The following is a 21847-nucleotide window of genomic DNA, read 5'->3' as shown; positions in this document are numbered from 1 at the left end:
GGGGAAGCAGGGGGTTGGGCAAGGGAGGCGGGCACTTGTTGGGAAGAGCACTGGGTGTCCTGTGGAAACCAACTTGACAATAAACTATAAAAGAAAAAGAAAATACCTTTCTAACAGATGTTTTGCTGCCCAAAAAATTAAAAAAATAAAATATTAAGGTCATTAAAATGTATATTTTCACTGATACCCAACTATGGTTACATTACTAAGTGAAAAACCCTGAATGTATTCTATGAGCCTACTTTCATAAAACTATTTTAAAGTTTATGACAAATAGGTAGAAAGTCTGGGAAAATGTATATATCAAAATTTAACACTTTTTTTTTAAAAGATGATTTGGGGGTCGCTGGGTGGCTTAGTTGGTTGAACATCGGACTTTGGCTCAGGTTGTGATCTCCCACTTGAGAGTTCAAGCCCTGCATCAGGCTCCCTGCTACCAGGGAGGAGCCCACATGGGATGATCTGTCTCTCTCTCTTTACTTGTTGGCACTATCTCAAAAATAAACAAATATTTAAAAAGTAATAATAAATAAATAAAGATAATTTTTTTCATTTTTATCTTTACCAAGTTCTTGTGTATCTGTTTCCCGAATAAATGCTTGCACACGCACAGGGAGACTGCTCAGCCCTGAGCGGGAGCAGGGGAACAGCGGGGGGCCTTAACTACTATGATGTCACGTGTGGGCGGGGCCTTGACAGCTGCGACCATCTTGGGTGGGGAAGTATTTTCCCAAGAGCTAAGCTCTCTGAGCACATCTGCCAGGACCGGCCACCTCAGAGATACAAAGCAGGACTTGTTCTCACGTCCCAGGAGCTACCAAGATGCTTGAGAAACCATCACTGGGAATAGTATCGGGCACTGTCAGCCAAAGCCCGTGCAGAGCCTCCTGACCTACAAGGACGCCTTCTCCTTCCCATCTCTGATGAGACGCCTGTGACCGTGCACAAGGCCCCAGGGCCTTACCTATGACATCCAGCTTCTGTGTGTGAACGAGCCCCAAGACCTGGACGACGCCAGTGGCACTCTTCTTGCAGATGCTGGCTCTGTCCGAACAGTCGAGCGGCCCTTTATAGATCTTCTGACACAGGTTTATGTAGTACCTGTAAGATGACCCACGGGGAGGGGGTAGGGGAGCAAGGTCAGTCTGCCCTGCCGCACTGGGGTGCAGCCATGCCCACACCTTTCAGCAACAGTACCCGCTGTGATAAGCAAGTACTCTGGGGGCACTGAGACACATTTTCAAATGAAGAAAGGAGAGTACCGGCTACTGAAAATGGGAGCATGTCAACCAGGCCAGTGGGGATGGACCCTGAGACAGGGAGGTTTAGAAGGGCTTTTGACCTGGGACCCGCTTCGGCTCAAGTCCACGCCCCTGCCCCAGGCTGAGGACTTCCTGATCTGGGGGTGCTCAGCAGAGCGGGCGCCGTGCACAGAGCAGCCACCATGGCTCATGAACCTCAGGACCCACACGCCTCAAGGGGTCCGTGCAAAGAGCTGAGAAAATCAATGCGCCCCCCCCTCCATATCCCCAGCAGCAGACAGAGGCCCCTCTCGAACATGATGCCAATTGAGACTCTGTCCAGCCAACTGCTGATGGCCAGCTTCCGGTCCTAAAGGCTCCCTCTCTGTCCACCTCTGCCTTGCAAAGCAGCCAGCACCAGCAGGCTGCTCCCTAGGGCCCAGGGGTGTTGAAGCCACCACGAGCACCAAATTACACGGCAGCCCCAGCTCTGGGGGGACACGGAGGTGCACGGCCATGAGCCCACTGCCATCGGGCCCGAGAGACAGTCACAGCTGACGAGGTGGCGGGGACTCACGAGACTCCTTCGTGCACAAAGAGCCAGGACCCGGTGAGCGAGGACAGCAGCCTCAAGTCGTAGGTCCTGTGCTTCTGGATGAACTTGCACTCCATCCTCTTTGGAGGACAGACAACTTTCGTTTTCCACTCGAATGTCACCTCACAGCCACGAACTTCACTGAAGACCTGTGGCCTCCCGATATCAGCATCCTCGTCACACTTGAAGATGATGGAGGACGTCCGGTGGCTGTTTGCTGGGGGGCAACAGGCAGGAGAACTCAGCCTGCAGCCCACGCGCCACGGGCAGAGCCCATGCTACTCCCTCCACCTGGACCCCGACCCAAAACAGGCCAAGGCCCTCGGGCAAGGGACAGGGCCCTTCCTGCGTTTCACGACCCTGCAGCCCAAGCTCAATTCCTTGTGGACGGGTGCCCCATGTCCGATCACATGTGGGTGAGAATGAAAAAAAACAGCAATGAGACAGCTGTCACTACCTAACGACGTGTCACCTCGCAGACCAGGAGGAACCCGTCACAATAAGCCTCAAAACAAAACTGTAGGAGTCCCCTGTGAATTCCACACCTAACACTCTCTTTATCGATGCTTGTCTGGATCACTTACAACAATTAATTTTTTATGCGTTTTCTCATCACTTCCCTTGAAAACTCACACCTGTGCCTCACACAGGAGCAGGGACCCACATCCCTGGGCTCCAAGCATCGCCTGAGCCCACCCCCCAGCAGAGAGCCCCCAGACGAGCCCCCTCTGTTCTGGATTACTCGCCTGCCACCTGTGACAAGTGCGATTCTAGTGAGGCATGAATGTGCGTCATCAGTGCTGAGAACCGGCCCAAAGCCCCAGACCCCCGGAGCCTGTGAGCGGGCCTCGCTGGCCACCTGGCACCGCAGGTCAACTCTGCCCTACTGTGGCCGGGGCCTGATCATGTGACAGGGCCCCTGGCGCAGCTCAGCATGTTCTTTCTCTACAGGAGACAGGCCAATGTGGAAAAACTATATGCAGCAGAATTTCTGCATTAACTTGGACGTCTACAAAGGTGTAGGCATGACCCGGGAAGGACACCGGCTGCGGGGCAGCCTGGGCCCGGACGTGTGCGCCGCCACGTACAGTGTCTGCAGAAGCCCCACTCGTGGTCCCTGTCGTAGTCTGCGGTGGTGGAGCACCAGAGCTTCGCCCTGCCCTCCAGAATGCACTCCTCATAGCTCTTCCCGTTGAATGTGAAGGGGAACACACAGGGGTCACCTTCCTCGGTTTCTGGAAAAAAGGAGGAACACCTGTGTGACTCTGGTCAGCAGCATGACCTCGGCTCTACCTTTCTTGCTGGGCGCAGTCACCCGGGGACGCTCAAAAGGACCCCTGACGAGAGCAGTCGCCCTAAACCAACATCAGGACCACAAGGTGCGAGGCCAGAGCGTGTTCAAAGCCGGAGCGCTCGAACTTGGGGCCGCCTGGGTGAAGCGCTGCGTGGTCCAAACCAGGGTCAGCACTCACGGCACCTGGAGCTTCATGCCTCAGTTTCCTCCTGCTACCGGGTCTGACATCATGGACAGACGTACCCTGCTGTGAAGGTTTACCTGGAGGACAATTGTCTCCGTTGGCGTAACTTAAAATGACGGCTTCATCCTGGTGCCTGTAATCCAGCCTCATTGATGCCAGGCGTCCGAAAGATGCACCCTTGGTCCCAGAAAGCAGGCAGACACCTCCGTCCTTACAGCCCCCTTGCTCCGGGCCTGCCGCCACGGTGCACACCCCCACACTATAGGTGCGTGAGTCCCGGGTCACCTGCACAGACAACACCAGGGGTGGCCGTCAGCCGGTCTCGAGACAGAGAGAAGCCATCGCTGCAGGGAGGTGCACTCGTGCCGGAAAGCAGGGGCTGCCTGCAGGCTGCACGTGAGTGCCTGGGCGCCCACCTTCCTCCTCTCCGGTCCCCACCCGTGTCTGCACAGCTCCCCCCAGCCACTGGAAGGACCCGCCTCTGCCTCCCACCCCCAGGCCCAGCCTTCTGCCTCCCCTGCACACAGCTGGCTGTGCTCTGCAGCCAGGCCCCTGGCAAGAACCATCCACAAGACCACAGGCTGCCGATGCCCCTCCCGAAGGCCAGTTCCCTGCCCGGAACACAGGAGTGGCGAGGACTGAGCTAATGACCAGAAAGTGGACCCAGCATAACTGAACATGTACCTTGCCGTCCCCGCTCCTGCTGCACACCTGTCACACCTCAGCGAGGTCTCCGTCACAGGAGCCAGGGCCCTGGCACCTGGGCTCACTGCCCACCAGCCACCATCCATCCCGGGGAGGTGCCAGGAGCTGGTGGGCATGGTCCTCAGTATAGAGCTCAGTAACACCTAGATCCCAGGCCTAGAGATGCACGGTCCCCCAAACACCAGTGACCCAAGACACCAATGGCCTCATCGACGTCATGGTCCACGACACACAGGCCAAGGGTAAGATGAGCCGCCCCTCCCCCACCCCACGCAAATGCAGAGGGACATCCTAGCTCCCTCTGTGGTCAGTGAAATAGCTGCCTCTTTATCTTAAAGCCAGGTTGCGGGGAGACAAGAGGGAATTCCACGTGGCCTCTGCTGGGTACACTACACCTGGCCCTGTCCCTTGGTGGGCACATGCACATCCCCAAGCAGCCTCCTAATCCTCACTGTGTCATTTAAATCTTTACAAAGCCCTAAAGACTGGCACTCTGAACCACGGGGCACGACTCCAGTGTCACCTGTGACTGGCTCCCTACACGATCTAGAATCCCCAACGGGCTGACCTCGTGCATCCAGGAGCGGGGCTGAGCCCTTTACCCCCCACCCAACACACTGTGTCTCAGTGGCCACCGGTGTCCCATGACCTAAACCACAAGCGGCTCTCAGAAGGAGCCCTGGCCCCAGGTCCCTGAGACGCCGGGCTCTGGGTGAGCGGCGTTACCTTGAAGGGGATCCCGGACAGACTGGACAGGTTGAAGCTGTAGTGCAGCTGCTCATCCGTCAGGGCGCAGCCATCCACCCGCACCTCGTCAGGACACACCAGCGGGGTCTCCCACCCAAACACGAAGTCACAGTCACTGGTCCTCAGCAGCATGGGGACCCCCTGTTCGAAAGGAAACCCATGTGGGTTAAGTACAGCGTCCCCACACGGCTCTGCGCCCCAGCCAGCACCAGACAGAAACCCCGGCAGACCGGCCGTGGGGCCACTGGGTGCTCTCGGTGACCTGCGGTGGCCTCGCTCCAGGCAGGAGGGCGGTGGCCATCACCAGCTTCGAGGGACCATGACTGAGCCCCCAGCACCACCGGGCAGCCCCACCCCCACACACAGGCCCCCTCTCGACCTCCAGGACATCACCCTGCACTGTGAGACAGTCTCACGTCCCGCTGACAGTCCTTCGATGTCCCGGCACAGGAGGGTGTGAACCAGAGCGGGAGGTGCTCCGAGCACCAGCGGGCAGGGTCTCTGCCCCGTGTGTGCATACAAACAGAGGATTTTCACCGTAAGGGCTGAGCTGCGGTGTCCTGAACCGAGGGTCTATACCCCCCTCGCTCAGCAACAGCTGCTAGAACACGATGGGGCAGCTGGTCCGCAGCCTCAGTTTCCAGGACTGCCAAGCATCTGTTTTTCTACGAACTTAAGTGGAAAAAGTATTCCCATGAAAGATAAAAGCCACAGGGGAAGAAAATCTCTTAAAGATCTTCCTAAAATCGATCGTACGTTTAGTTTCTAAATCCCAGTAAGCGGGGCTCACTGTCCCCACGCTGCTGCTCAGGCCATCAGGGGGCGCGCCGTGCGCGCCGGACCACGCGTGTGCGTTTAGCAGCAGCAGCCATCACACGGGCATGTGACGTAACCGGGGTTCCTCGGGAGACGCGGATCTTCAGAAGACCAGTCCCCTCTGAAGAATGCAACATGGCCAAAAATGGAGGCCTTTCTACAGATTAAGCCACGTTGCCTGCTGCCCTCACAGCTGTGCCCAGACGCCTGGCGACACACCCACACACCCTCCTAAACGCAAGATGCAGCGTAAAGAGATCAATGGACTGACTGTGCTGCTCAGGGCTCTGCCCGGCCTTGATCACTAGGGACCACCCTGACGGCAGGACTATCTGTGGACAGACAGGGACATGTCCCAGGGCTCTGCTGTGCTTTGAGGCACCCTACGGAGAGGACCCAGGTGGTGACGTTTGCTTCCTCCCCTCCCCACTGTCCCTCCCCATCAGGTGTCAGGCTGCTGCCACGTCACTTCCTACCACCGTTGAAATCCCTACCCAGCAGCCAGAGCGCTTTTCCTTAGAAACCTGCTCCTGGCTGAGAAGTCAGAAAGGTATCCTACCGAGTTTACAAGACACATTCCAGAACCATCATCCATTACCTGAGCTCCCTGGCCCAGATGAGCTTTATAATACATCAGCTTCAAGAGTTTAAGAAGAAATTTGAGACCCTTATTTCTATACGCCCCCCCCCCACAGAACTACAATCAAGCACATTAATATTTCTGCAGGAAAGTGTTGACATTTTCCTTTGGTGGACAAAGACCTCAAGTAGCCTCTGCCCCTGCCTGTGAGATGATTGTCGTTTTCCGAGGTCTACAGACGCCAGAGGCACAGACGAGGGGCTATGGGGCCGGGCTGCCTACAGCAGAGAGCTCTCCACCTGAGCAGAGGGGTGGGGAGGGGGAGGGGGGGTCTCAGCGGCCACTCAGGGCTGTGGGATCAGGTTCTGTCCCCCAACGGCTCTGAGTCGCTGTGATGGAGGCCGTGATTGGCCCATTTATCTCCTATTCACACAGAGAAGTCGATAGCAAATGTGTACAAAACCCTGTGTGACAAAACGGTACTCGGGCAAGCCAGTCTCGTTTTTAAATGCGTGTAAAACAAATCGATAAACACCTACAACTTTGCTAAGGCTGTTCTGATTCCGAAGGTCTTCTTAGGTTTGCTAACTTCTAAATTTTGGGTGGCTTCCTGAATGATTACAGCTACTGAAAGTCTGACTTCCGGATAAGAATAAAATCACTAATGTTACTGCTCTCCAAAAGGAAGAAGGAAGCTGACGCATTTACCCACTCATGGGCCACGCTGAATGACATGCCTCGGCTCAAAAGCACTTGGAGTTTTTAAATCACAGCGGGCTCGCTGGGCAGTCTGCCCTATTCATTCAGGATGGGCTTATTCATTGTTAAATCAACGGGTTTAAGTTATCCGGGGCACTGCTGACGTACGCACGACAGCGCCCGTTCTCCAGAAGGGCATCCTTAGCTCTGCAGCATGCTCTCGGACTGGAGTCCCCGCTCGAGCCCCCAGATGCGACCAGGGGCACACTTACCATGCTCACGCCTCTCTTACAGTGAAACACGATCAGGGAGGTGTAGTTGAAGTGCTTGTCTGCTAAGCAGGGAGTACTACTTTCAAAATTCAAGTACACTTCGTTAGCGATGGGGTTGAGCATTGGAGGTCCCGTGACTCGACCGATATCCTGAGCAAAGAAGAAAGCAAACAACGTGTTAGGAAACTGCTCCCCATGTTAGCGGAGTAAGAAACTGCAAAAATAATAGCTCATCTGCTTCGAAACTGAGCAGCATCGAAAGAAAGTTGGTTAACAGCAACTCACTTGACAAGTCGTGAGACAAGGGACAGACCTGTCTCTGTCAAGGGACAGAGAGGGAGACACAGAGTTCAAAGCAGGCTCCAGGCTCTGAGCTGTCAGCACAGAGCCTGATGCGGGGCTCGAACCCACAAACGGCGAGATCGTGACCTGAGCTGAAGTCGGTCACTCAACCAATTGAGCCACCCAGGTGCCCCCTGATGATTCTACTTCTAATCACAGTCAGTTTTCAAAGATTCCAGGCACCAAGAATTTCTCTCTCCAGTCACACCAGGAATGCTGCCCAGTGACAGCACCGGCAGGAGCCCAGGTATCCGCCCCCCGCTCACTCATCTCACACCAGCTCCGCACTGGGATTGCCCGCTTCCTTGGCAGTGCCCCTTGGCACGTCCTCGGGGAGGGCACCGGCTCATTCCCCATGACACGGTCGAGCTCAGCACGGCACATCTGACACACACTGGCTGCTCAATAAAAACTTCGGAGCAAATAAACACAAGAATGACAGAAAGCTGAAGAGCCAGGAACGGAGTGTATGTGTGTGGTGTGTGTGCGTGTGTGTGCGTGTGTGTGTGCGTGTGTGTGCGTGTGTGTGTGCGTGTGTGTGCGCGTGTGTGCGCGTGTGTGTGCGTGTGAGTTGCGATGCTCTCATTCATCACCATGAAGCACGTTCAGGCCATAACTCCTGCTCCAAGTAGCGAACTTACTACAATTCTGAATATCCGAAAAAGGGTCGCCAGGCAAGAGAACACAGCAGATCCGAGCTCTCAGAAGGTGACTCACATCGAGGGTACCGATCTGCACTGTTGGGCAGGATGGTACCGAAGCGCTCGCCACTAAGATGTGGTTCGCCCAGGCCCAGAGTTTCTCACAGAGCTATGGACTTTGTTAAGTTCACATCGTGGCCAATCTCCCCCACCGGCTCCCCATTCTTCTCTCTGCCAACGCTGCAGATGGTGTCCGTTTTTAAAAGGATATTTACATATCTTACAACAGGACCCACTATGTAAAGCATACAGATAGAAGTATAGAAACCAACCCTTTGAAGATGCATCTCAAATAGAAAAACGTAGCAATAGGGGTGCCTGGGTGGCTCAGGCAGTTGAGTGTCCGACTCTTAATTTCGGCTCAGGTCATGATCTCACGGTTCTTGAGTTTGAGCCCCATGTCATGCTCCGCAGAGCCTGCTTGGGATTCTCTGTCTCCCTCTCTCTGCCCATCTCCCACTTGCTCTCTCTCAAAAGTAAACATCAAAAGAAAAGTAGCAAGGATTTGATAAAACATGAAGATAATTCATGCAAGAAATTTTTAGAAAACCACAGCTATACTAAAAAGCACTAGTATGAGACCAAAACTTTCAAGGCAGAGTATCTAGCAATTAGCAAACCTGCTCTTGCCCTGATTAATGCATCTCCCAAAGAAATTCATGCCCCCATCTCACAAGCTCATTCTTCACACAAGACGTGCATTTCAAAGAAAGAGGCCAAGCTCTCTTTAGGTTCTTTCTTGCCACTTTCCATAGAAGTTTCTGGATCGGGGTCGCCCTGGAGACTCCGAACATGACAGAAGAAGCCTATCTATTCACGTGTTCACATTTTCTCCCACGGCTCGGAGACCTGCTGGCCGCCACCATCAGCCGACAGCTCAGCGCCCAGGTCCTTATGTTAGTTCATCTTCCCCTTCTGGTCCCCGAACACACGCAGCCCCCGCTCGTCTCTCCGTTCCCACTGCGTGAGTAACGTCCCCCCGGAAGCAGGAACCACGACACGCAGTTACTGTTCAAACCCTCGCAGGGCTTGCTTCCTCCCTGCACTTCCCATACTCACTATGGGGGCGCCATCCACGGGGACCTTGCACACAGCTGCCCCGGCGGGACAGGGCACCCCGTGCATGGGGTTCAGCGGCTGGCAGATGTTGATGTAGAAGTCGGGGCCGGTGTCAGAGGTGTCGTCCTCGCTCTCGTCGTAGGCCTCGTAGCCCCCCGTGCGGTGGATGAGGGGGGACAGGTCGATGATGGAGCTTCCGTTCCTCACCGAGCATTCCGTCTGTCAAACAGGGGAGACCTCGCTGGAGTCTGCAGGGACGGTCTCCTGATCACCACTAAGTCACCCACAGGAATTCAGAAACTGGAAACGCAGGAAAGGTGGATCGACGTCCCCAAACTCTTGGTTACAGAACACTGGGTACCTTCAACTATCCATGGTCGCGGCCACCATGGGTGGATAAACGATGCTGGGTACCCGCGGGGGGCGGGGGGACCGGGGGTCAGTGCGCTGCAGCGGGACTGGGGACGGGACCGGGCCCCTGGGCTGTGGGCACTCTCGGGTGTCAGGCAAGCATTTCTCAGGGGCCACTGGTGCCCAGCCCCACACTCACCACCTGCTCGCAGGCCAGAGGCGTGTGCCAGGAAATGAAGAGTGTGCACGTCTGCTTGTCGAGAGAGATGAGCATGGGCCGGTTGGTGGGCCCGACCTCCGGCCTGCACACAAAGCTGATGACGCTCTTATAGGTGAGGCTGGACTTGGACGGACAGGGGGACCCGTCCTCATACACCAGCCGTAAGACCTGATCCACGTACGTCAGCCTCTTGTTCGCCTTGCCCACGCTGATCCTGGTCTGCCCAAAGCAGGCCCCTGCGCCAGATGTGGAGGGGGAGGAAACACACACGATTAGGGATTCAGACGACCAGTCTTCCGAGGACCTCCTGCTGCAGACCCAGACTCCCACGTTCAGAGCTAACACTCGGAATTCCGAGCGTCCAGTGTGGTTTTGGCAGCTGTCGTGGCACTAACATTCTGTCACGTGGCCCCATGTTTCCCCGAGAGCCAACTGTTACAGCAGAGAAGGTGACCGATCCTCGGATCTACTCCTCTCTTCCGGCACGAGTGCGTGGGGCCACAACAGCCTCCGGGCAGGCCAGCCAGGTGACCCGCGGCACTTACCCACGCCCGGGGGGCAGTTCTCGTTCTCCCCGCACACGCTGATGTACACAAGCCCCTTCTCGCTGTACGCGGCCGTGTGCCCGGATTTGCCACTCAAGGAGCTCAGGTCAAACAGATGTCCTGCAAGGGAGGGGACAGACACAGTGACGCCGGGACGTGTGGACTGCCAGCGTGCTCACACACATCACGGTGGCCATCGGGGCTTCTGACGTCTTGCCCGTGAGCCCCCTCGACCCCCCACCTCGTTCCGGAAACGGCCCGAAGAGTGCTCCTGGCTGGCGAGGCTAGATCACCAGGCTGCAGTCCCCAGGTTTATGAGATGGCTCCTCCTGACCCAGAAGATGGAGGCTCCACAGCCTCCCCGCCCCCCACTGGCTGGGCCACAGCAACCACTGGGATTCTGGTGGGATTCAGGGGAGGGGGGTCCTGATGGCACCCCTCCAGCTGCCAACAAACCCGCCCCTCCCTGGGCCGTCAGCACGGACGTTCAGTCGAGGTCTCCTAGCTGGCCTCACGTTTCCACTGGAAGGTCAACAAGGGAACTGACCCTAACGAGTCCACGAGCCTACAGTGGATGTGAGGGCACCCCGGAAACAGGAGCTACACACAGCACAGCTCTCAGGGACAGGGGCCCGTCTCTTCTCCGCCCAAGGACAGCTCCAAGTAGACATGAGTGGGTGGAGCCAAGACACCATGTACACACAAGCACACAGGACAGAACGCTGCTGCTCAAGGCCATCTTGTACCCTGCTTCACGTTGGCTCCCCCACTAGGGCACTGGCGGCTGGAGGTGTCCTTCCCTGTGGGGGCAGGTGACCAGCAGCACCCCTCCCTGTGGGGGCGGGTGACTGGCGGTGTCCCTCCCTGGGGGGGAAGGGCGGGTGACCAGCAGCATCCCTCCCTGTGGGGCGGGTAACCGGCGGTGTCCCTCCCTGGGGGGGGAAGGGCGGGTGACCAGCAGCATCCCTCCCTGGGGGCGGGTAAGCGGCGGCGACCCTCACCCGTGGCCGGGTTGGTGACCTGGCAGTTGTCGTGCACGTTGCTCCTCACAGGACAGGCGGCGGCTGTGGGCCAGGAGAAGGTGTACTCGCAGTCCTCCACCGCACTGATGAACATGGGCCTGGAGTTCTGAGGGCAAAGGACAGAGCGCTGCCAACAAGGCTCATTTTCTACAAAACGTCCACTTACGCCGATGGCAGCTTCTCTGCAGGACACCACGTAGGGTGTGTGGCGACGTCTGTGTGGAGCGAGGGCACATTTAGGAAAAGCAAAGGGTCAAGATCTGCTCCTGGGATCTCACTAGGGGCTTCACACGCACGGGTAAGTGAGACAACTCAGAGCCGGAAATCCACACGGGGGACCGGGGAGATTCTCGCACAGCTGAGGCCGGGGAGGAGGCACTGAGGCCAGGTGGGAGAGGAGGCTTGAAGGGCTCTGCGGAGTCAGGAAAGAGTAAATGGCTAATAACATTCTGAAAAGTAAAGGACCTCAAAATCTGTTATCATAGACAACAAAACAACAAAAAACACCTGAAGAACTAGTAGTCATTTATTCTATCAATCCTCCACGTGTCCCAACGCTTCCTGTCCACCACAGAACTGCTAGCAATGGTCCAGCAACCCAGCCTTTCTGGATAAACCCGACAGCTCTGCTGCCTGGCCACAGCCCACGCCTCAGCACAGGGCACAGCCCCTCGAGGACCACCCCCGCCTCTCCCGCCGCGTGTCCACCAGCTCTCTTCTCGGCCCCGAGCCTCTGCCCGGTTACAGAGCTGAGACTCTTGGGGCCCAGGGGTGCAGTCCCAGCGGCTCAGGTGTCTAGTTTCCTGAGGAGACCGCTACTCCCTAACGAGGGCCGACCTCCGGCTCCCGGGCTCCCATCTCCCCCTGTCGCTGCCGGCCGAAGAGCTGCAGAGGGTGGGCGCTCCGTCCTCACGCGGAGTGGGCTGGTCCGGCCTGACTTTACTCCTGAATTAGCCACAACCCCAATCTTACACAAGAGCACCCGGGGCTTCATCTTAATCTCACACGTGGAGACGTTTCCACGGTGAGAAACAGTCCAGAGAAACCACTCGTTCAGTCCACACCTGCTTGGCTACACACAGCAGCCCATCAGCGACGGGCACGGGCCACAGAAACGCTCTGCCATGCCCCAGCCACACCCCAGCCTTGAGGGGTGGCGCCTCCTACCTCTTCCAACTCACTTCGATTTGGCAAGATGGGAACAGCTCGCGTTATTAGCGGGCAAACAGCCAGGGATGGTTAAGTAATCAAGCAAGTGGCACAGCCAGGAAGTGGCCGAGCTGCTCTGGGCAGTCTGTCTAACCTTCTGCTTCTCCCAAGCCACGGCCTCGAAGACAGAGGGCGGGCTCTCAAATACTGGTTTTCTCTACAGCCTTTGGGGGGTCTTCGGGGAACCAAACTTTAACAAGAACCAACTAATTCTGAAACTAGAATTACCAGGTTGGGCATCCCAGAGCCAGAGGGGAGCCCCAGGGCTGGCACAGGGCTGCTGGCTCCTGCTGTCCTACGGGGGCATCCTCAGCCCCTTCCCGCTCACGTCCCACGGGAAACGAGACAGTCTCGCTGGCCCTTGGAGTCCCGCCCACAGAGCATCGGGGGCTGAGGAAGCTGTGTCACTTACGACTTGGCTCTCACTGCAGGTAAATCGGAGGGTGGTCGACTTTTTCCGAATCTGGTCTGGACACAAGTCCCCATCCACGTACTTCAGGATGGTGCTGCCATCTTTCCACTGCGGCCCGTCCCTCACCCGGCCGAGGTTCACAGGCTTGGAGCTGCCCAGGAGACACACGGCAGCCTCTGGAGGGCACGGCTCTGAGAGACAAGCCACGGTTAAGGGTTACCTTCCGCGATTTTCCCGTCTAGAATGTGTCAGGCAGATAACCTCAGACGCGCTACAGATCTGATGCTCACAGTGACTCAAAATATCTGTTTCTCCTTTGCCTAAGTGAGACGACAATGATATCACAGGACTTCTCTGTGACATGCTGTTTTACCGTAGATGAAACGGGGGAGACGTGGGGTGCATGGAGATTCCCAAGTTTCACGGCCTGAGTTATTTTTGAACCCGAATATGAGGAAGCTGAACCACCTACATTAAGCCAACAGAGCATTTTTAATGGCCGACACTCGCATACCATCTTTAAGAGTCACCAAGAAGTCCACCCATTTCCCAGTCCCCGAAACGCCCATGCCACCTAGCCCGGGTAAAGCACTAGCACCCACTTCCTGGATTAAGAACCACACGAAGCGAGGAGACGCAGAGGACCACCCACCCACACTCCTCTCAATAAACACAGAAGGCACACACCCGATCTCTGTCTCACACCCTGTGTCTCCTACCCCACGAAGACTGGTCTGCCACCATGATCATATCTTCATCTACCTCCATCCCTTTATGAGGTTGGTTACAGTGTACTCAGCAGAGTCTTCAACACCGATTTATCCCTGGGCCACCCCAGAAGTCAGTCATCAGACCCTTAAATAATTCCTCCCGCTGCTTCATGGCCAAAGCACTCACATGGTGTCAAGGTGATGCACCTTCAAAGAATTCTGCTCCCGCTTGATCTTCCCCTAAACTGACCACAAGCCATCAGCCCACCAAGAGTCCTCTCTCACCTGAGCCAGCCTGGGGAGACAGAGACTTGCAGACATTGATGAGGTAGTGCTCAGTGGCCCCTGTCCTCGTGACAGCTTCCCAGTTGTCACTGTACCTTGCCAACGACGAGAGGTCGATGGTGTTGCCAGCCCCGTCTCTGGAGGGGAGAGAGCACTGCCGTCAGGTCACTTGCACTCGGCACGGACAGCACCCTGTCTGGAAAGGCTCAGGGATCTAAGGCGTTTTCTGTGGCTGACATCCTGGGACTTTGATCCTACCCCGGGTCAGAACTACACACTGGACCTCTCCCACCACCTTGTTCGGCATGTATTCCCCCAGAAGAGAGCAAAGACCAAGCCTGAGAAGCAAGTGCTCCCCACGCTGAAGCCAGCGCGAGGACAAGAACAAACGGCGGGCCAGCCACCTGCTGCCCAACCCCAAGGAGACCAACGGCCACTGAAATAAAAATGAACTGGTGTCGACACTTCTGCTCTGGCTGGACGTTTCCTTACTACACAAATCCCAAACACCACCGTCACTGAGAGCCAGTCCCACTCTAGCGCGGCATTAGTGGCGAGCAAGACACTCGCTCTGTCCCTGGGACGCACCAGGTCCAGGTGAAGACAGAGACGCGATCACAGACGACACTTCATGAGGACTCGGCAGGTAAGACAAGGAATGGAAGCATTCATTCGTTCACTCAAAAGACAGGTGCTAAGCTGAGAGTATTATATTGAACAAAATGGATAAAAACCACTCGTCTTATGAAATTTACAGAAATTACCAGAAGGAAAATACTATAAACAGAATTTCAAAATAAAAATTTAAGTATATACTATATCAGATGGCAATTAAAGATGAAGAGAAAAAAGCAGGAAAGGGGGATGTGAGGTTTGGGGCTGGTGGTGAACGGAGATTGATTTTAGATGCTGCGGTCAGAGAAAACCTTCCTGACAAGGTGACCTTCCACGCATTTTTGCACTGCCATAAATTCATTACAATATATGCATGTATAAACTTCCGTTTTAATGGACTATTCTGTTTTCCTTTGATTTCATTAATTCGTTTAAAAACCGTGTATGGGGGCAGCTGGGTGGCTCAGTTGGTTGAGCACCTGACCCCTGGTTTCGGCTCAGGCCCTGATCTCATGGTGCATGGGATCAAGCCCTGCATTGGGCTCTGCGCTAACGACACCGAGCCTGCTTGCAATTCTCCCTCTCGACCTTCTCTCTGCCCCTCCCACACTCATGCACTCTCCCTCTCTTGAAATAAACAAACTTAAAAAAACAAACTAAAAACTGAGAATAAAAATATTTGCTGTGAAAGGTTTCATGCTAAAACAAATAAAAAAATAAGACTCCTTGTATGCAAATCTCAGAAAGCAGAAGAGAGTCTCAAATGGCAGAAAGAGAATAGCCGTGTCAATTAGGCCTATCTACTCGGAAGGAAAGTTCACGCCCATTAGAAGGGAGAAATGAATTTGTCTCACATGAAAATGCTCAAGAAACATCAGCTGGAAAAGGTAACGTTACAGAACAAATTATGATTCAAAGTCACCAAACACAGATTACTGAATGTAGACTTTTCCACATTATGAACACTTAAAAAATTGTTACTTTACATAAATAAAAAGAGAGAACACAACAAAATAGAGAAGGAAGGAAAACATGGCAATGACTCAACTTTCCCCCAGGACAAGATGCTGTCAGCCTGTGACCCTTTTCACGTGGATCGTCACACAGCAGAAGTGAGGGCATGTCCCCCAGCCGTTCGGAACCACAGACAAAACCTCCAGGGATGGGATGCAAGAGGCCTATTTTGTAATAGTTCCAAGGGCGACTGTTGAAATGCACACATAGCAGAGGCCTCTACTTACCTGCCAGTCACCCAATCCCAGGAGCCACAGGTGACGGAGATCAAAAGAACCACGGGCGGCCTCTGGGAGCCCCCCCCGCCCTGTCTCCAACCCCCCGAACTCTGCATCTCTGCCCTCATCCTCCCCCCGCCTCCTCCCTCAGAAACAAGCAGAGATCAAGGGTAGAGCCGAGGCTAGGGGAGTCCTGCTCACTCTACCCCACTCACCCCTGTGAACCATGCAAGGCTTCTCTGTTCTAGCTGCAATCACTTCCCTGTACGCATCTTAGCACAAAATCATCACCGGAACCCAAAGCTGTGAAGGGTTCGGGCCTTAGCCTGGTCCAGCTGCTCATTTGAATACGAAGGAACAAAGGCTTGGGGAACCCACTGAAGCTAACGTCCTCTCCTGACGATGAACTGTTACAGCAGAACTGTGCCCAGTTCACCAGCCTGCCCAAAGGTGTCCAAGACGCATGGACTTACTTGAATGAACACTCGGTCACGTCAAAAGGTGCGCAGGCATACTGCGTTCGCCACTCGAACACGTAGGAGCAATCTGAGGTCTCCCTGAGAAATACCGGCTGGAAAAGGGAAGAGCGACACACAGGAAACTTCAGTTAACTACACTTTGAATGCTAAGAACTGAGATAGCAACAGATGGTGGTGTTCATTAAAATCCATACACACTGATCAAGGCTCCAACCCATCTTCTGTAACTTCTGCATTTGCAGTGGGCGGACCAGGGGACTCGGAAAGGCCAGAGTGGATGCATATCATGAAGAGCAGGGCGGCCATGCCCATGGCCTTGAGCACACTCACCCTCTGGGGGAGCAGGGCGGCCATGCCCGTGGCCGGGAGCACACTCGCCCTCTGGGGGAGCAGGGCGGCCATGCCCGTGGCCTTGAGCACACTCACCCTCTGGGAGAGCAGGGCGGCATGCCCGTGGCCGGGAGCACACTCGCCCTCTGGGGGAGCAGGGCAGCCATGCCCGTGGCCGGGAGCACACTCGCCCTCTGGGGGAGCAGGGCGGCATGCCCGTGGCCGGGAGCACACTTGCCCTCTGGGGGAGCAGGGCGGCCATGCCCGTGGCCAGGAGCACACTCGCCCTCTGGGGGAGCAGGGCGGCCGTGGCCGGGAGCACACTCACCCTCTGCGTGCTACGGTCGCAGTAGAAGAAGACGGCGGTCGAGCGCTGGTACACCTTATGGCAGGTGTCGCCCCCCGTGTAGTTCATCTTCAACAAGCCATTCTCGTAAGTCAGCTTCTGAGTGAGGAGGCCTGTTCAGAAAGGACCTGATTAAAACAAGGCTCAGGGCCCCAAGTCTCCCAGCCACGTCCCCCAAACAAATCGCCATGAGAGCACGGGTGCCTGGCCTCCCAGGCCCAGAGCCTGGCCCTGCCTCGCTGTCCCTCACGAGGAATGAAACCCAGGCTCCTCCTGCCCCTGGCACCACATCACGGACGGCCAGCGGAAACGAGGATCGCAGGTTCACATCACTAAGGGGACGGCCCTAGGGGCTGCCCACACACTCTGCACCCTGTCGGCACTTTATTTTTACGATTTGAGAGCTAGGGCGTGCGAAAGCAGGGGAGGAGCAGAGAGAGAGTGGACCAATGAGGATCTGAAGAAACAGATGCAGGGCTCGAACTCACAAACCACGACATCGTGACCTTAGTTGAAGTCGGATGCTTGACTGACTGAGCCACCCAGTCGCCCCAGCTACTTCTTTTTTTATAAGTTCTCAAACGAGTACCACTTGCGCAGGTGCAGAGACAGCACCATGAGCGACAGCCTACCCTGTACGTTAGAGCCACACCCTGTATTAAGTGCGTCTCCTCTGACTTGATTCTAGAAAGGACTGGCTACTTCAGCGTGCCCCTGGGTTACGATAAAGAATCAGTAACTGGAATTGCTAAGGAAGAACAAAATAAACTCTAGTGACATCTGTCAGGATGCATTCTGCTTAAGAAAATCAAGCGAAATCAGAAACGTTAATATTTCACCCAAGGGCAGCTTTCACCTTTCAGAAGGCAGCTTTTGGAAAGACGCAATCCTCAGCACGCCGCCTTAATATGCAATTCCATTCTTGCGCAAAAGCCTAAGAAAAACCCCCAGTACCTGCGACTTTCTGAAATCCCAGGGGTCCCTTCTTTTCCTGACACGATGAGACCACCTTGGACTTGTCATCGGTGGGGCAGACGTCTGAGGACAGCTTTCCACAGACCCGGAAGTAGTAGGTGTACTCGCCAGCACTCACGACCGTGTCACTGACGGCCAGAGGCTTCAGGTCGTACACGTTGCCATGTCTCGGGTCCTTCACCTCACAGTTGTCTCCTTCAAGAACACACAGGAAGCAGAAGGCCATTGCAATTCCACGTGCACTCACTCTCTCGGGCAAAAAGTCTTACAGCTTTTAATCCCACGGATACTGTCTTAAAATAAGCACTCAAGGCCATTTCAACATCATCTCATCATGCTTGGAACATTACGGACTGCCCGTCAAACAGCATTCTAGAAAGGCCTAGGTCACAGGGTGAAGGTCCACTTAACCACACAAAAGCTCAAGTCAAGGTTTTCCCATGTGACAAGCCAGTAAGCCATCGCTCAAGTAGGTGAGGAAAGGGGCACCGGCAAAGGTGGCAAGGCAGTGGAGGACAAGACTCTAGGATGAGAAATTATCCTTCTCCTAATGAGCATCTCGTGACCGTGCGTGTGGCCATCACTACAGGGTTCTGTACCCGGATGCTGTTTGGGGTGTCTGCCGCTTGATGCCTTGGCAGCCATCAGCGTGCAGGGCCCCAGGCCTCACCTTCCACCCTGACGACAGGACAGGCTTCCACCGTTCTCCAGACGAACACGTACTCACAATCATCCAGAAGCTGGAACGTCGGTGATCCCTACAACAGAAACCAACAACTGAGGTTTTTATTCTTGTTTTAAGCCAAACTAACACCCAACTTTCAATCTCCATGAGAAAAACATAAAAAGCCTTACTAAACCTGTGACGTCCTGGGGGAAAGAGTATGTTCTGGTCAAAGGCTATGGGAGGCCTACAACCCACGAAAATACAAGCAAGTGTGAAATCAGAAAGAGGGTTCAGAGGCTGACGGGAGACGGGAAACAGAGCCGCTGACGGGCAGGCCCCGGGCTCGCGGACGCGCTCACGCACCGAAGTCTGCGCACACTCGAACGTTATCCGGGTCGAGAAGCGCTGGCTCCCACACCTGTCGCCGTTGACGTAGACGATACTCAGGGACCCGTCAGCTGCGGCCTGAGGACTGATCTGCACCACACCCAGGTTCCAGCCGCTGTCTTCGGACACCAGGCAAGACCCCACGGCACTGCCTGCAAGAGCCGGAGTTGGTCTGTCCGGGGCGGGGGCGGCAGGAAGGCGGATGCGGTTCGAGTCAAAGGCTCGCTACTCACCGTGACATCCGGGAATGTAGGGAAGGGGGGTGCAAACACTCAAATAGAAAGTCCTCTTTTTTCCATCAATGGAGGTGTCCACGGCCGCCCAGGGCTTCCTGACTTGGCTTAAGCCGCTCAGATCATACTCGTTTCCAGCAGGGTCTGAAACACACGGAAGCACTCCAGCTACCCCTGCTCTCTTACCAGCATTGGTGCACCAGTGCACACCCAGGTCAAAGACCGAAGAGGCATGAACTTGACATCGTTATAAAGGAATCAGAAGAGCCTCAGGAGGCTAAGAGGCTTTTCCTACAGACACATCCATTCACTTGGACCCTCGGAACTGCCCTCCACGACAAAGTGCAGTCACTGATGTGGGGGTGCAGGGACCCCACAAGGCACCAGGCGTCCTGAGGACACTGCTCAGCTCCCAGAGCTTTAGTGCCTTTTAGGTCCTCAAATAAGAAGCTCTGAACGTATTTTACTTTTTTCCCGAGTATTCTTCTGTTCTTAGGCAGCTTCTGATTCCAAAACATCACTTAAAACTCTGAATTATGTATCCAGATTCTCTTTCGGAGAAACACCGCCAAGTGTGCGTATCCAAGAAGCACATAACACAAGTATGCTGCCTGTAAAATACACCACACAGCCACATGCACGCATGCACGCACACACACACCCTGGATTCTGGTTCTAATCCTGGTCCTCTTGGCCTTACCCGTGACCTGGCAGTCCACTGGAGAAGGGACACAAGCCAGCGCCGTCTCAAACTCAAAGAAAGTGTCTCGGATCCCCCGGCCAGAGTCCATGTCCTGATGCAGGAACTTGGGGTTTCCTGGGTAGACATCATCGTTGCAAACAAAGCGGATGATGAAGGCATCAGAAGTCCCTGGAGAACAAGGAGGCCAGCCGTGAAGAAACAGAGCAGCAGGACAACGCCCCCACAGGAACAAACCTCACAGCCACCCTCTAAGATGACGACACCACGGCCCTGGGTCTGTTTCAAGGGCCCTGATGTGAACCACAGCGTGGCCGCATTCACCGCAACAGTGACAGGGTGGGCCTGGCAGCCGGGCCGGTCTTCTATCCCAGTAAACATGCACGAGCAACATCCCTACCTCAACCCGAACGTTAGCTAGCAGCGCTGTGTTCAACACCACTCACTGCCACGCCGGAGTGGAAGAGACGCAAGACATCCCTGCCACGCCGGAGTGGAAGAGACGGAAGACATCCCTGCCACGCCGGAGTGGAAGAGACGCAAGACATCCCTGCCCTCCCAGGAGCTTACATTCCAGTCCAGTGGCCCCAACAGGAAGCACGTGCAACGCAGTCTAGGCCACGCCAGGCGGCGGGAAGGATGAGGAAGGAAACGCAGCGGGCCCAGACATTAGAGACCCCAAGGTGGTGGGGATTTTAGAGGCCTCAGTGAGAAAAGGGACATCTGAGCTGTTACCTGAAGGAGGTGACGAAAGGGAGCCCAGGGCCATCTTAAGGGTGGAGCACCGTGGGCAGGGGCAAGGGCAGAGACCGAAGCTCAGGAGGGAAGGTGGGAGAGAGGGAGTCTCCCGACAGTTTCAGCAATAGGAGGTTGGCAGGACTCAGCAAGAGGGGGGCCCGTCCTGCAGCCCCTGTGACAGCGCTGGCCTCTAGTCCAGGCACACGCGGCTGGGAGTGGCCTGCCCTAAACACCTGAACTATCACTCCGTGTTCAACACAGACTGTTGCGGGGGGTGGGAGCGGAGGGCAAAAGTAGGACGACCACTAAAGGGCCCCTGCAGGGAGGGGACCAAGGAGGTGTGTAGGGCCAGCGAGTGACCCGGTGAGGACCCCACGGCCACCAGCACATCGTCTCCCGCAGCACTCCACACAACGTCATCGTCCCCACTCAAGACAAGAGGAGCCCTAAGCAAGGAGGGTGAGTAACGAGCCTGAGGCCACACAGCCCCACATCCCAGAAGCACCCAGGGCTGGGAGGCTGGGGGAAGGACTGGAACAGGGACCGTCAACAGCGTGGTCCCGCCACCTAACAGGACGGCAGGGAGCTGGCCGAGCACAGAGGGTGCGTGTGTGGTGCCTCGGCCCCGAGGCAGGAGGGCGGGGGAGGCCGCACGGTCGCATGCCCTGCACCCTCAGAGGTTCACAGACACGCACAGAGCCACGAGGACACTCGTCAGACGCAGAAACCACGTGGTTCTGAACTCACCTGTGTGAGGGTACAGAGGCCCCTTGTAGGTCAGAGTTATAAAGCCCTCAGTGGACAGCTGGAGGGTTTTCTCGAGTCCAACTGGCTTTTCTGGCTTCAGATTCTTCAGCTCCTCTGTCTGGGTTTCCGCCTCACAGCCAGAGGCCGGCTTTCCGTCGAAGGTGCCACAGACCGGCATCGTGCCGCACACGTTAAACTGCAGGCCAGACAGCGAGAGCCGCACGCGTTAACGTAGGTCACGAAACTCAGCACAAACAAGGAGCCCTAGCGACTTGAACCCTACGAGGCTCACTAGTTGGTACTCAAGTTACCAATTTATGTGTTTGGGCACTTAAATCCACAAGTCAGTACGTAATGCACAATTTGAAGTCCAAATGGCAACACCCATAAATTGCTTCTATGGAATGAC

At 55.5% G+C, this 21847-nt stretch overlaps 1 protein-coding gene across 1 annotated transcript in view; it reads right to left on the bottom strand.

The window, feature by feature from the left end:
• Nucleotides 1-21847, bottom strand: part of IGF2R (insulin like growth factor 2 receptor) — a gene marked incomplete at its 5' end in the record, with an annotated part of 98190 nt that overhangs the window by 11305 nt on the left and 65038 nt on the right. The window contains 20 exons of the mRNA XM_029943265.1: nucleotides 893-1101; nucleotides 1819-2053; nucleotides 2925-3071; nucleotides 3392-3599; nucleotides 4746-4907; nucleotides 7134-7283; nucleotides 9236-9454; nucleotides 9786-10042; nucleotides 10352-10471; nucleotides 11353-11479; nucleotides 12995-13185; nucleotides 13990-14126; nucleotides 16310-16407; nucleotides 16974-17104; nucleotides 17946-18161; nucleotides 18637-18724; nucleotides 18997-19172; nucleotides 19254-19397; nucleotides 19954-20124; nucleotides 21439-21634. Coding sequence (XP_029799125.1) covers nucleotides 893-1101; nucleotides 1819-2053; nucleotides 2925-3071; nucleotides 3392-3599; nucleotides 4746-4907; nucleotides 7134-7283; nucleotides 9236-9454; nucleotides 9786-10042; nucleotides 10352-10471; nucleotides 11353-11479; nucleotides 12995-13185; nucleotides 13990-14126; nucleotides 16310-16407; nucleotides 16974-17104; nucleotides 17946-18161; nucleotides 18637-18724; nucleotides 18997-19172; nucleotides 19254-19397; nucleotides 19954-20124; nucleotides 21439-21634 — 3382 coding nt within the window. The remainder of the gene's footprint in view (nucleotides 1-892; nucleotides 1102-1818; nucleotides 2054-2924; nucleotides 3072-3391; nucleotides 3600-4745; nucleotides 4908-7133; nucleotides 7284-9235; nucleotides 9455-9785; nucleotides 10043-10351; nucleotides 10472-11352; nucleotides 11480-12994; nucleotides 13186-13989; nucleotides 14127-16309; nucleotides 16408-16973; nucleotides 17105-17945; nucleotides 18162-18636; nucleotides 18725-18996; nucleotides 19173-19253; nucleotides 19398-19953; nucleotides 20125-21438; nucleotides 21635-21847) is intronic.

The sequence above is a fragment of the Suricata suricatta genome, chromosome 7 (assembly GCF_006229205.1).
Source record: "Suricata suricatta isolate VVHF042 chromosome 7, meerkat_22Aug2017_6uvM2_HiC, whole genome shotgun sequence".
NCBI classification, from domain to species: domain Eukaryota; kingdom Metazoa; phylum Chordata; class Mammalia; order Carnivora; family Herpestidae; genus Suricata; species Suricata suricatta.
This window is presented reverse-complemented; position numbering and strand designations above follow the sequence as displayed.